A 14,512-nucleotide genomic window follows, 5' to 3' on the forward strand; every position below is an offset into this window, starting at 1 on the left:
GGCCCCGCTTTCATGGCATTCCCACTCCAGGGGGAGACGTGATAAACAATAAACAAGTCAGTCTCTGACAGTGTTAGGGTGGTGAAGAAAATAGAGGTGATGTGATCAGGAGTGGGGAGTCTCCTGCTGGAGTCTGCTGGAGTCTGGCAAAGCGAGTGGCAGTCTGGGGTCAAGAGTTTCAAGTAGAGGGAATAGCAAATGCAGAGGCCTCAATGGGAGAGTTTGGCGGGTAAGGAACAGGAAGGTCTGGGCGGCTGGGTGGTAAGTGTAGGGTGAGTGGTTTGAGATGGGCCTGGGGTCAGGGTGAGGGGTTTGGGTTTTGTTCCATTGCCATGGGAGCCACTGGAGGCTTTAATCACCAGAGTGACATCATCTGAATTATGCTTTTAAAGATCACGCAGGCAGCTGAGCCCCTCCCTCTCGCTCACCACTAAATCCCCAGGGCCTAGCACTGCTGGCCCACAGTGGGTGTTCAATATCTATGTGTTCAGTGAATGGATGTCCCGACTTTCCTGTGTGACCTAGAGGTAGTGACTTCTTTCTCTAGATCACTCAGTGTTTTCACCCAAAAGACAGGCAAAGGGAATTTCACGCCAGAATGGGTGGGTGGCACAGGATTTAGGTTACTCGTCTACCCAGGCGGCCCTAGCGACCCGAGTCCCCCAGCCCAGGGCGGAAAATGGGGGTGCTCCCTTCGCGGGACCCCAGCCAACGTCCGGCGGCCCCGCCCCAGCCGGACCGAGGTCTGAAGGATGCTGCAGCCGCGGGGGCGGGACCCGCAGGCCATCGCCAGCGCCTCCCGAGCAGATTGGATGCAGCCGTGGTCGGCGCCACCCGATTGGTCGGCCGCAAGGCAGGGGCGGGGCCTGACTCCTGCAGCTGGGAGGCGGGGAACGCGGCCAAAGCCCGGGAAGCTGCTGCGGGGGCGATGGCTGCGCCGAGCCCCGGGCCCCGCGAGGTAGGTGCGGACCCGAGAGAGGACAGGAGAGGGAATGGTTGGTGGGCAGGGGTCGGGCCTCCCCTCGGCGAGCGGCGCGGACACGCCCCCATCCAAGCCAGGGAGGGGCCCTGCAGCCGGCGAAGAGCAGGACACGCCCCACACGGGGCACCAGGTATGCCGAGGGGCGGCCTGGCGGAGATCTCTCAGCACTTCCTCAGTTTCCTCATCGGGAAAATGGAGAGGATGCTAAAGCTCCTCCTTCAGGAGGCTGTTAGGAGGTCAAGCTCTCATCCAGTGCGGGGCACACAGTGGATGCCCACTACTGGTGGGCCAGCGGCTATGACCAGCATCGCGCTGGCCCCTCCGTGCTGGCCTGGAGGCGCTCAGCATAGGCGAATGGAATAGTTGTGACTGAATCACCGGCATCACAGCTCCTGTTATCAAGGGCTCCCGTGCAAGGAGCTCAAACTCAACAGTAACAAGCGTTCATACCTGCCACGAACAAGCTGTTCGAGTTTTCACGTTGCAGATGAAAAAATGAGGCACAGAAAGGTTAGGCGACTTACCTAAGGTCACAAGGTTGGTGAGAGACGGTCCGTCTCAGGCCAGGTTTGACTGCAGAGCTTACACCCTATCTACTGATAATCATAACCATTGCTCTACTCAGGTGCTGACTGCGTGCCAGGCACTGTGTGGCCCCTCTTGGGTACCAGCATCATCTATTTTACAGCTGAAGAAACTGAGGCAGAGAGAGATGAGGGGAAGTCTCACAAGTAGTGGAAGTGGGATTTGAATCCTGATCTTTTTCCTCTGTGACGCTGCCACAGGCTGTTTGTGTCCTCCCACCAGGTCCTGGCCCCCTCCCCTGAGGCTGGATGCAGAGCAGTCACCTCCAGCCGCCGGGGGCTTCTCTGGCGCCTCCGAGATAAGCAGTCTCGCCTGGGCCTGTTTGAGATCAGCCCGGGGCATGAACTGCATGGGATGACGTGCATGATGCAGGCAGGGCTGTGGGCTGCCACCCAGGTCTCCATGGACCACCCACCCACGGTGAGTGGCCCATCTGTCCCACAAATGTCCACACCAGCAATAGCAAGACGTGGCTGTTGCCCTGTCTGGCTAAAACTGCAGGTGTGGGGATCAGAGAGGGACATCAAGGGGAGGAAGGCAGAGAGGAAGGAACATTGTGATGTGGGAGCTGGAACGTCTGGGGTGTGTTGGGCGTGTGAGGAACCCCCTGACTCAGGTCGTTGCTGTGTGACTCTGGGTGGGTCTCTGCCTCTCTCTGGGCCTCAGTGTCCCCATCTGTATAATAGGGGGAGATTATACTCCTTGGTTTCTGAGGCCCTCCCAGCCCTGCCAGGGTGTATGGTTGAAAAGGGACCCACCCCCACCCTACTGGCCTGGCCCGTCCTCTCTGGAGCTCAGGCTGAGGCAGGGCTGGCTCAGCAGAAAGGTGGCCCAACTGCAAGCTCAGCAGCTGGGCGGGCCTGGGTGAGCATGTGTGTGGCGTTCGTGTGTATGCATGTGTGCGCAGTGGGACCACATTCCATAGGCCACATCCGGGCACAGGGACCTGGAGATCCAGGGAGAGTGCAGAGACACGAAGGAGTTCTCTAACTCGAAAACTGACCTCATCACCTGCTGAAAAGCTTCCAAGGCTCCCCAGTACTCAGCATGACCTCCGGATCCAGCTGCATCCAGCCTTGTTCACACTCCATCCCTCCCTGACTAGCTTCAGCCACTTGGGCCCTCCTTCCCTTGCTGGCAGCCACCAGTGCTCCTTCTACTGCTGCGAGCACCCTGCTCCTTCTCTCCACGACCCTTTAGATTTCAGCTTAGAAGTCCCCACCCCCAGGAAGCCTTCTCTGATTTTTCCCCTCCCAGGTTGCATCAGGCAGGTCCCTTGGCTTCAGAGCCATCCCCTTGTACTGGACGGAATCTGGCTTCACTTGGCCAGCCTGTGAGTCTGGGAACGTGCCTGGCTTAAACTCATGGCCTGGTGCTGGGGACCCAGAATGGATGAAATACACTCAGGCCTTGCCGTGGGTCACTCTTGTCCCCCTGGCAGCCCTGGGAGGGTGAGCAATGCATCTGCCCAACTCAGGCACTCCTAGAAACAACTCCAGTCCCAGTTTGCTGAAGGAATCAAATTGGAGGAGATGGGGGGCGGGCCAGGTGCAGGACATCTGGAGATCCTGGGGCAGGCAGCAGGGGACTGAGGGGTTGCCCTGAGCTCCTCTACCTCTCCCTGCAGGGGCCACCCTCCCAGGACGATTTCTCGGAGGTCCTAACCCAGGTTCATGAGGTAGGAGGCCCCAGACTCCCATCTGGGGAGGGATGTGTGCTGGTCTTGCTCTCTCCTCTGCAGTTTTCCCATCTGTGCAGTGGGACTGAAGGCTTGTCCCTGAGCCTTGGGCCTTGCAGAAAGGGTGTAGTCACCCTGACCCTCCTGTCCCAGGACCAACTGCACACACCCGGGCCCACGCAGACACTCCAGAGGAGGCTCTTCCTCCCCTGCAGGGCTTCGAGCTGGGCACGCTGGCCGGCCCCGCCTTTGCCTGGCTGCGCCGCTCCCTGGGCCTGGCGGAGGACGACTATCAGGCTGCCCTGGGCCCCGGCGGCCCCTACCTGCAGTTCCTCAGCACCTCCAAGAGCAAGGCCAGCTTCTTCCTGTCGTGAGCTTGCGGCAGGGGTGGGGCAGGGGTGGGAGTGGTACCCCTGGCTGGGAGGGCAGAATTCCCAGTGGCGGGGAAGGCCCCCTGAAGAGAGAAACAGAGCGGCCCTGATCTGGGAGGGTCAGCGCCGGACGGTGGACAGATGGGAGAGGAGAAGAGTGCGAGGGCCGAAGGCTAGAGGGGCGGTGCCGAGACCTGGTAGCGAGATCCACATGCACAGGTCGGGGAAGGGGGCCGGGTGAGAGCCGCTGCAGTCAGGCCTGGGCAGTGACCTCTTTCTCTTGCCCCCCAGCCACGACCAGCGCTTCTTCCTGAAGACCCAGGGGCGCCGAGAGGTGCAGGCTCTGCTCGCCCACCTGCCCCGCTACGTGCAGCACCTGCAGCGGCACCCGCACTCGCTGCTGGCGCGGTTGCTGGGTACGCGGCTGCGGGCGGGGCTCGGTGGGGGCCGGTCCTAGGTGGCAATATACCTGGGGAGGGCGGGGTATGTGGGCGGGGCCCAAATGGGCGGATTTGGGGTTGTAGGGCATGGGGTTGGGGACATGCATGGGGGCGGGGCACCACTGGAGTTGGGTTTAGGGGTGGGATCGGGTCGAGATCCGGACCCCAGACAAGGAAGGGTCCGGGTGCCGCGGATCTTGAGAAGGAGGCGTGGCCTGGCCCTGGGACTGGTGCCGGTGCCGGATGCACCCCGGGTCGTGGAGTTTGGGGATCCTCATTCGGCGCCCTCTCCCCTTCCAGGAGTGCACAGTCTGCGGGTGGACCGGGGAAAGAAGGTGGGTGAAGCCAAGGAGAGGTGGCTGGGTGGAGCGGGCGGCTGGAGGGCGACAGCCGGCCTCCCTCACTCCTTGTCCCGGCCCCCAGACGTACTTCATCGTCATGCAGAGCGTCTTCTACCCCGCCGGCCGCATCTCCGAGAGGTGAGTGGCCCAAGCAGGTTTGGTGCCCCACCCCAGCCGAAACTCACCACCTGAAGCACCCACACTCACTAGCCAGAAGGTGAAACTGAGGCCCAGGAAGGAGAAGGGGCGTTCCCAAGATCTGGTGGGTCAGAGACAGTAACGCTCACGCCCAGCATATCTGGAGCACTCAGTGTGCGTTAGGCGCCGTGTTGGGCCCTTCTCATGCTTTTTAATTCCCAGAAGGAGTCTGAGGGGCAGCTCTTATCCTCCTTCCTAGATGAGAAACCGAGGAAGGAGAAGGCCACACAGCTAACATGTGGGGAGCAGCGACTCAGACCCAGCCTCTGACTGCACCGTAGCCCCCTGTGCCCTCCAGTGCTGGCTCTGCCCACAGGTTCCCTGCCCCCCCCCATTGGCTGCCCCCAGGCCCTCCTGGTGCCTCCGCCTGGGGTTGGATCCCTGTGTCTGGGACACCTTCAGGGGTAACAAGGTGTCCAGAGGCAGGCACAGGCAGGGCTCAAGCCTAGGCTGGGCCTCCAGTGGCCTGAGTGTGAATGCCTGCTCTGCTCTTATCTTTAACTCAGAAACAATAATAGACCAGGGTTCAGCTATAGGGCCCGGCATGGTGGGTCTCGCTTGTAATCACAGCACTTTGGGAGGTCAAGGCAGGAGGATTACTTGAACCCAGGAGTTGGAGACCACCCTGGGCAATACAGTGAGACCCTGCCTCTACAAAAAATAAAAAATTAGCTGGGTGTGGTGGCATGTGCCTGTAGTCCCAGACACTTGGGAGGTTAAGGTGGGAGGATTGCTTGAGCCCAGGTGGTCGAGGCTTTAGTGAGCCGTGTTTGTTTCACTGCACTCCAGCCTGAGTGACAGAGTAAGACCTTCTCTAAAAAAAGAAAGAAGCAAGTGAGATTCCATCTCAAGGAAAAAAAAGGAAGGAAGGAAGGGAAAGAAGGGAAAAAAAGAAAGAGAGAGAAAGAAAGAAAGAGAGAGAGAAAGAAAGAGAAAGAGAGAGAAAGAGAAAGAGAAAGAAAGAAGAAAGAAAGAGGAAGGAAGAGAAAGAGAGAGAGAAAGAGAAAGAGAGAAAGAGAAAAAGAAAGAAAGAAAAAGAAAGAGGAAGGAAGGAAGAGAAAGAGAGAGAGAGAAAGAGAAAGAGAGAGAGAGAAAAGAAAGAAGAAGGAAGGAAGATAAAGAGAAAGAAAGAGAGAAAGAAAGAGAAAGAGAGAGAAAGAAAGAAAGAGAAAGAAAGAAAAAGGAAAGAGGAAGGAAGGAAGAGAAAGAAAGAGAGAAAGAAGAAAGAGAGGAAGGAAGGAAGAGAAAGAAAGAGAGAGAGAAAGAGAAAGAAAAAAGAAATAAAGGAAGGAATATAGAAAGAGAGAAAGAGAAAGAAAAAAGAAAGAAAAAGAAAGAGAGGAAGGAAGAGAAAGAAAAAGAAAGAGGAAGGAAGAAAGAAACAAAAGAAAGAGAAAGAAAGAAAGAGAGAGAGAAAGAAAGAAAGAAAAAGAAAGAAAGAGGCAGGCAGGCCAGGGTTGTGCTGAGGATTGGGGATGATCTATGTAATAGTTCAGTGCACACAAGTAGTCACTGGAAGCTCTTGTGAGATTCTCTGTGTGTCTCAAATCTATGTAAAGCTGAATTCTGTCGCCTCACTCAGGTATGACATCAAAGGCTGCGAGGTGAGCCGCTGGGTGGATCCTGCCCCTGAGGGCAGCCCCATTGTTCTGGTGCTGAAGGACCTCAACTTTCAGGGCAAGACCATCAAGCTGGGTGAGTCACGGGGGTGGTCACTGCCTGCCCCTCCTTCATTCAGGGTGAAGTTTAGAAGGGTGTCCCTGCTGCCCTCTGCCTGAGTCATTAAGATCCCAGTTTCTGCTGGGCATGGTGGCTCATGCCTGTAATCCCAGCACTTTGGGAGGCCAAGATAGGTGGATCACGAGGTCAGTAGTTCAAGACCAGCCTGGCTAAGATGCTGAAACCCCGTCTCTACTAAAAACACAAAAATTAGCGGGGCGTGGTGGCACATGCCTGTAATCCCAGCTATTCAGGAGGCTGAGGCAGGAGAATCGCTTGAATCCAGGAGGCAGAGGTTGCAGTGAGCCGAGATGGCGCCACTGCACTCCAGCCTGTGCAACAGAGCAAGACTCCGTCTCAAAAAATAAAAATAAAAGAGCCCAGATTCTGGAATCAGGCAGAGCAGAGTTCCAATTCAGGCTCCATGACTTCCTAGCTAGGTGACCAAGGCAAATTACAGATGAGTTTCTTTATTTGTGAGATGGGGACAGTAATGCCACGTGCTGTCACGGGGCAGAGTGTGTGGAGCACCGTGGCTGGCACATGATGAGCGCTCAGGTTGGGGCACTGATGCTCCGGCAGGGCCCCAGCGGAACTGGTTCCTCCGCCAGATGGAACTGGACACCACCTTCCTCCGGGAGCTCAACGTGCTGGATTACAGCCTCCTGATGGCCTTCCAATGTCTCCACGAGGATGAGAGGGGCCTGGGCAGCAGCCTCATCTTCCGTACAGCCAGGTGAGCCCCCCACAGGGGCAACAGCGAGATTGAGGTGGTGAGAGTAAAGGAAAGACAGACATGGGGGCGTGGGGGTGCCTTCCCTCTGCCGGGAGCAATGCAGCCAAAGACACGAAGGCTGGAAAGTGCAGAGTTTGTGTGTGTGTGTATGTGCATGTGTGTGTGTGCGTGCGTGTGTGCATATGTATGTGTGCGTGCATGCATGGGTGTGTGTGCGTGTGTGCGCATGCGTGCATGTGTGCGTGCGTGCGAGTGTGTGTAGAGGGGAGGGCTGGAGAAGCCTAGCTGGTAGGGCAGGAGGGGCACAGGTGGACTGCAGCAGGGGACAGAACAGATGAAGTCCACTTGGAGAAGAGCTTTGGTGATTATTTGAAGAATCTGCCCATTTTCCAATGGGGCTGTGGAACCCTCGAAGGTTTCAGAGCAGAGAAAAAGACCTATTTTTAAATTTAAAAAAAAATTTTTTTAAAAGACCTATTTTTAATTTTTTAAATTTTTGCTTTTTTTTTTTTGAGACGGAGTTTTGATCTGTCACCCAGGCTGGAGTGCAGTGGTGCCCTCTTGGCTCACTGTACAACCTCTGCCTCCTGGATTCAAGTGATTCTCCTGCCTCAGCCTCCTGAGTCTGGGATTACAGACACCCACCACCATGCCTGGCTAATTTTTTTTTTTTTTTTGAGATGGAGTCTTACTCTGTTGTCCAGGCTGGAGTGCAGTGGCGTGATCTTGACTCACTGCAACCTCTGCCTCCCGGGTTCAAGCAGTTCTCCCTCCCTCAGCCTCCTGAGTAGCTGGGATTACAGGCACACATCAGCATGCCTGGCTAATTTTTGTATTTTTATTAGAGATGGAGTTTCACCAAGTTGTCCATGCTGGTCTTGAACTCCTGACCTCAGGTGATCCACCTGCCTCTGCCTCCCAGAGTGCCGGGATTACAGGTGTGAACCACAGCACCCGGCCAATTTTTGTATTTTTAGTGGAGAAGGGGTTTTGCCATGTTGACCAGGCTGGTCTTGAACTCCTGAACTCAAGAGATGCATCTGTCTCAGCCTCCCAAAGTGTTGGGATTACAGGTATGAGCCACCGCGCCCAGCCTAATTTTTGCTTTAAAGGGTCCTTGCCCTTTAAGCTGGTCATTCTACTTCCAGGACCCTGAGGTCATCATCGTTGGCACCGTCTTCCCATCCTCATCTCAGTAGTGGTAACTGTCACTCCTTCACGCTGACTGGGAGCCTCACTGGGAGGGTAGACTCATCCCCATTTGAGAAATGTGAGAACTGAGGCTCGGGAAGGGGACATGAGGTTGCAGAATGACTTCTGGGGACTCATGTTAGTACTTGACCAGCTACTTCCATTTCTGTTCCCTCAGACCCACTCCTGAGGTCGAACAGAATTACGTAGGGGCTAAGACAGGCACTCCACTGATCCAGTGGGTGGACAAGGGGAGTGAAGGAGGAGGTCCGCTCATCCAGCCGCCACCCGTCTCATCCCGTGCCTTGTTCCTTCCCCTCGGAGGAAGAACTTGGGATGGGTGAGGCTTGGGTAGAATTTGGAGTCATGGCTCCTCAAGCAGTCTGTGGCTAGGCTGGACATGTCCTGACCGGATGGTGGCAAGCCTGCCACGGGGCACAGAGCCTCCCACATCTGCGCATCCAAGCGAGGTCAGCTTCTCCCTTGCCTTCTCCCCCTAGCTGGTGCTTAGGCCACCGCTGTCATTCAGTCAGTGATTCCTGGTTTGCATGGAACTGTTGTGACATTGAAATACTTTTATGTTGGCTGTCCCAGCCCCACCCCCACCCAGTTCCCAGCCCCTACTCAGAACTTCCCCATCGCGCATCTCCCCGTCATCCAGGTAGCCCACAGGGTACCAGCATTCTGCTCAGACGCCCAGACCACTGAGTTCTGATTGGCTAGCGCGGGCAGGGCTTTTTTCTCATTGGTGTATTTACCCCCAGACCCAGACAGGACAGGATTAAAGCCCCTCAGCGATGCCTGAGGACAAAGTTAGGGAATTGAACCTGCTTCTGCTGGGACTGGGCGCCCCGCCAAAGGTACCTTCTGGTATGGAATACATTTTGAGGCAAAATCATACATACGCCTTCTGCAAACTGGGGTCGCTGGATTTTATTCACAAAACTTCTGCTCCGCGACCCTGAGACTTCTAGGGTTGGATGACTCCAAACAGAAATTTAGGAAATAGACTTACTTGAAGTCATGTGGCACCACATTTCAAGGCTCAGTGGCCACCTGTGGCCAATTTCTAAGTACTGAACAGTGCAGCTCTAGCCCAACACTTTGACTTTTCTCATCTACCTGACTTCACAAACCTAGGCACACAGGGGGTGTGAGAATGAGCTGGTAGAGGGGTGGGCAGCCTGGCCAGGCTTGCAGAGCCGACTGGCTGGGGCTTCCTGGAGGAGGTGGCAGCTTCATCCTCCTGTCGGCCCCCAGGTCTGTGCAAGGGGCACAGAGCCCGGAAGAGTCGGGAGTCCAAAACCGCCGGCTGCTGCCCGACGCCCCCAACGCCCTACACATCCTGGACGGGCCTGAGCAGCGCTATTTCCTGGGCGTCGTGGATCTCGCCACGGTCTACGGGCTCCGCAAGCGGCTGGAGCACCTGTGGAAGACACTGCGCTACCCGGGCCGGACCTTCTCCACTGTCAGCCCGGCTCGCTACGCCCGTCGCCTCTGCCAGTGGGTGGAGGAGCACACAGAGTGACGGGCGCCCGGCCCCACTTTCCGGATCTGGATGGTGGGCTCACGCCAGGAACACCGGTTCCCTTGGGCCCGAGCATCTCGCCTGCGCTTCCTCCTGATGGTCGCCAGAGGGCAGCATCCCCTAACTAATACCGTAACCGCGCAGCCCGGTTTGACGGTGGTGCCGTGCCCAGCATCATGCCAAGGATTCCCCTACTTTAGCTCATTTAGTCCTTAAAAAAATGCTATTATTCTCTTTTTACAGACCATGAAATGGAGGCTCAGGGGGTGAAGGGACCGATCAAGATCATTCAGCAATAAATGCTGGAACCAGGACTCAACCATGACTTTTGGATTCCGGAGCCTGTATTCTTAACCACCAGCTCCTGCAGCTTGGTCCTCATGATCTGGGCAAGGGGGGAGGCTGAAGGCTGCAGCCCTCTTGTCGTCCAGATGGGGAAACTGAGGCCCAGAGACTTTAAGGGGCTTATGCACCGGTAAGTGGCAAGGTCGGCCCCGAGTACCCAGGCCTCCCGACCCCCTGCTCCTGGCCCGATACTCTAGGGATGCAGGTGGGGGAAGGTGGGGTCCTGGGGGGCTGCCTGGAGCTCTGGGAGGCATTCTGAACGGTGTCTACTATTGATCTGAAGTGAGCTCTGCCCTTCTTTGAAAGTCACTTTTCTCATCAGTGAAATGGGGGCAAGGGTCCATGGTCAGACCAAGGTCTTGGCTGCACAGACATCACCGGGAGCCTGCATGGCCCCTGATCACTCCTTCTCCTTCCTCCAGCAAACTCCAGCCTGGCCTCTGACCCCAGTTCAATCTGACCATGCCCAAGCCCAAGCGGGCCTTCCCTTCAGAGCTGCTCCAGGGCCTGGCTGTGTGACTGGGGCAAGGTGCTAAACCTCTCTGTGCCTCGCTGGTCTAATCTGTAAAATGAAAGAATGGAAACAGACCTCATTAACTCATTAAATATTTGCTGAGCACCTGCCATGTGACAGGCCCTCTGCTGGGTAATGGGGACCTGGGGAGGAAGCAAGTGGCACAGATTCTGCCTCCATGGAACTCGCGGAACTCACAGTCTGGGGGAAGGGACCGCTACCTGATCATTTAATGGATAGTATTGGGGGAAAGGCTTTAACTTCTCCACTGAGACCAGAGAAGAGTCTGACATGTCCCTAGGAGGGTCCCAAGTTAAGAGCACAGCAAGGGCCTGGAGTGAGAGAAGGAAAACATTTCCGAGTGGGAGGGGGCCACGTGGGCCAAGAGTGGACCCCCAGGATTGGACGGTGCAGGACCTCGGGGAAGTCATTCAGCTGCAATGCACACTGCTACTCCACTGACCCATCAGATCCCACCAAAGAAAGATGGCTGAGGGGCGAGGCGTGGTGGCTCATGCCTGTAATCCAAGCACTTTGGGAGGCCAAGGTGGGTGGGTCACTTGAGGTCAGGAGTTTGAAACCAGCCTGGCCAACATGGTGAAACCTCGTCTCTACTAAAAATACAAACATTAGCCAGGTGTGGTGGCGGGCGCCTGTAGTCCCAGCTTCTTCGGAGGCTGAGGCAGGTGAATGCCTTGAACCCAGGAGGCAGAGGTTGCCGTGAGCCGAGATGGCACCACTGCACTCCAGCCTGGGCAACACAGCAAGACTGTGTCTCAAACAAAACAACAACAAAAAAAGAAAGATGGCTGAGGGGGAAGCGGGAGGAAAGAGAGAGCTCTGGCTGCAGGGTTCCTGGAATATTTGGTTTTTGGGTTTTTTGGAGACAGGGTCTCCCTCTGTCACCTATGCTTGAGTGCAGTGGCATGGATTACAGCTCACTGCAGCCTCAACCTCTTGGGCTCAAGTGATCCTCCCACCTCAGCCTCCCAAGTAGCTGGGACTACAGGCATGTGCCATTACACCTGGCTACTTTTATTTTATTCTGCAGAGACAGGGTCTCGCCATATTGCCCAGGCTGATCTTGAACTCCTGGGCTCCAGCAATTCGCCCAATTTGATCCTCCCAAAGTGTTGGGCCCACAGGCATGAACCGCTGCACTTCACCAGAATATATGTACTTTAAATATTGATATCACTCCTAGTTGGCTGGGTGACCTTGCCTGATTTCTCAACCTCTCTGTGCTGGCATGAGCTGAGTGGAAATTTCTTGTTCTTGCTTTAGCAGGAAGTTGTGACATAGAGTGTGTCATGCCCATCACTCAGGAGGTGATGGGCCAGGGAAACTCAGAGGTGGCAGGGAATTGCAAGAGGAACTAGAGTCTGACTCCACATTTCTACCCGTCTGGATCCCACAGGGCTGAGTCAGTGCCACAGAGTCCTGCTGTCACACATAAGGATGACTCAGCCCCTCTCCACCTTTGGGTCTCTGGCCATGAGCCTAGCCGGGACCTCAGGCTGGAGAGGAAAGTGATTTGTTCAAGAACTCATGGGACCCAGGCTCTCCTAACTCATGCATTGATAGACGTGACCTAGCACCTAGTTTGTGCTGGGCTCTGTGCAGGTGTGGAGGTGCCCTGGCCCACATGGAGCTTAGAGTCTGTGGGGCAGGTGGACCATAAACGAGGCAACCGGTTAATACACAGGGCAATTTCAGAGTGTGACAACCACTATGAAATACTGAGTTGGGGTGAGGCAAGAGGGATGGGGGTGCAGTGTCAGCTGGGTGGTTGGCAAGGGCTTTTCAGAGGAGGTGATGCTTCAGCTGAATGACAAGAGGAGCCACTCTATGACTAGTGCCGTCCAGCAGAGGACACAGTGAGTGCAAAGGTCCTGCAGTAGGAACGGCTTCAGTATGATTGGCGGCCGGAGGGTGGCCAGGGTCGGTAAAGGCTGACTGAAGGAGTTCACCCCATGTAGGATCATGTAGGTTGTGGTAAGCAGAGTAGGTTTTTGCCAAAAGCAAAGTGAAGAAGTTTCTCTGGGGCTGTAGGACTTCCCGGTCACAGTTCCACTGTAGTCTTATGATCCTCAGCTCCCCTGGGAGCCCGGACCATTTGGGCATGCTGCTGTCTCCATGTGGTCCTAGCAAGGGTGGAGTTGCCTCTCTGGGGAAGGAATCATCATCTCACCAGCCATTGTGGGCAGTGCGTGAATCCATAGGGAACTTCTCACCATTGTGCCCTCAGGGTTGGGCCTATGAGCAAAGAAACTTGAAGAATGAGGACTGAGAAGGAAGGGCCCTGGCTTTGGGGACACACTGCCTTGTGTGGGTGAGGAGCCATGGTGACTGAGGGTGAACCACTACTCCCCACATGTGTCCAGGCTGGAGTGGCAGAGACAGGAGAGTTTGTGCTCAAAGGAGGCCCCTGGGGGGCAGGGCCACTACAGCAGCCCTCCTCCCAGCCCCTGGACAGGCACTGAGTCCTACAGCACCAGGCCCAGGGGTGATATGGCTTTGAACCTAGAGCAGGGTAGACTGGGAAGGTTGCTGAGCTGGGGACAGATACCCTGGCATCTAGCCCAGGCCTGAGCCTCTGAGAAAAAGGAAAAAGGAGTTTGAAATGGAGACCAGGGAAGGAGCCCAAGCTGGTTCCCAGGCCAGCGGAGGTGGGTGTGGCGGGGATGGGGAGAAGATCTTTCTGGCCAATGCAACATTTTGCAAAAAAAAAAAAAAAAAATCATAAACAAGGGCCGGGCGTGGTGGCTTACACCTGTAATCCTAGCACTTTGGGAGGCTGAGGCAGGCAGGTCACTTGAGGTCAGGAGTTCGATACCAGCCTGGCCAACATGGTGAAACCCTGTCTCTACTAAAAATACAAAAGTTAGCTGGAAATTGCTTGAACCCGGGAGGCGGAGGTTGCAATGAGCCAAGACGGTGCCACTGTACTCCAGCCTGGGCAACAGAGATTCTGTCTCAAAAAAAAAAAAAAAAAAAAAACTTAGACGGGAAGTGTGCCCTCTCACTTCCCCATAGGCCCACCCCTGCTACCGTCCCAGTGCTTTCTGCCACCAGCCTGGCGCCTGAAGGCAGTTGCCTCTGAGATCCCAAGGGACCCCAATAGGACACACTGCGGCATCTGCCCAGGGCCTGGGCTAACTTGACTTGGATTTGGAGGACATTCCAGCGAGGGAGCCTTTGAGAGGTAAGAGTAGGTGGTCACAGCCCCGGGTCTGGAGTGAAACTGCCTGGGTTCGAATCTTGGCTGTGACAGGAGCCGCTTCTGCACGTGGGTCTCAGAGGAGAAAAACAGGCTCAGGTGAATGTCACACTGACATAATCATAATAAAATAATCATATTGAAAATAACTTATGTATTCGTTGTTTATCTGAATTTCCAGTGTCACTAGGCATTCTCTATCTTACTTGATAAATCCAGCAACCCTACCAGTTGAAACGTGGACTGCCTGACCGGAAGCCCCGCTTAATTTCCCTGCCCAACCACCATTTCAGAAATGGAGACACTCAAGTCCGGACAGCCAGGCCGCCACTGCCCGGTGGCCCCCGACACATTCTAGGTCTCTTTCCCCTGCGGCCCGACAGCCTCGCCCAGGCAGGAGCCTGCTGGAAATGCGGAGGACAGAAAAGGGAGATGCTGGTACTCACACTCGGCCCCGGCTCTGAAGCCCCGCCCCCGGCCCTGAGGCCCCGCCCCTAGCTGGAGGCCTCGCCGCCAGCCATTCACGTCCCGCCCCGTCCCGGCCGCGCAGAGCCCTCCCCAGGTCGCGCAGGCTGCGCTCGTAGGATCCGCCTGCGGCGCGCAGGCCCCGCCCCAGGCGCGCGAGTCTCCGCCCGTCCTTGCCGGCCCCGGCCCCGCCCCCTGC

General features: G+C 56.0%; 1 protein-coding gene across 10 annotated transcripts; it reads left to right on the top strand.

The window, feature by feature from the left end:
- The first annotated feature begins 868 nt into the window (after nucleotides 1-868).
- On the top strand, nucleotides 869-10,740 carry PIP5KL1 (phosphatidylinositol-4-phosphate 5-kinase like 1). Of its 10 annotated transcripts, none has more exons than XR_012424337.1 (11): nucleotides 869-958; nucleotides 1,790-1,987; nucleotides 3,195-3,245; nucleotides 3,461-3,615; nucleotides 3,908-4,032; nucleotides 4,357-4,391; nucleotides 4,480-4,535; nucleotides 6,178-6,290; nucleotides 6,897-7,050; nucleotides 9,502-10,244; nucleotides 10,537-10,740. XR_012424337.1 is itself a non-coding variant. In XM_005582136.5 (10 exons), exons 1-10 carry the CDS (start codon nucleotides 929-931, stop codon nucleotides 9,767-9,769), a joined length of 1,185 nt encoding a protein of 394 aa, XP_005582193.2. In that variant the 5' UTR covers nucleotides 869-928; the 3' UTR covers nucleotides 9,770-10,740. The 10 variants fall into 10 exon arrangements, 7 of the variants coding, with proteins under 7 accessions (XP_005582193.2, XP_073872540.1, XP_073872539.1 ...); XR_012424339.1 differs by having other exon boundaries at nucleotides 6,926-7,050; XR_012424338.1 differs by lacking the exon at nucleotides 6,897-7,050.
- Nucleotides 10,741-14,512: the final 3,772 nt, after the last annotated feature.

This window comes from Macaca fascicularis, chromosome 15 (assembly GCF_037993035.2).
Source record: "Macaca fascicularis isolate 582-1 chromosome 15, T2T-MFA8v1.1".
NCBI lineage: Eukaryota > Metazoa > Chordata > Mammalia > Primates > Cercopithecidae > Macaca > Macaca fascicularis.

Bases quoted from the DNA above. Each gene is read 5' to 3' on its own strand.
- PIP5KL1 (XM_005582136.5), top strand. From the start codon at position 929: ATGGCTGCGCCGAGCCCCGGGCCCCGCGAG. The intron at 3,246-3,460 runs GTAGGAGGCCCC...CCTCCCCTGCAG, and splicing joins TCCTAACCCAGGTTCATGAG to GGCTTCGAGCTGGGCACGCT. The intron at 4,536-6,177 runs GTGAGTGGCCCA...CGCCTCACTCAG, and splicing joins GCCGGCCGCATCTCCGAGAG to GTATGACATCAAAGGCTGCG.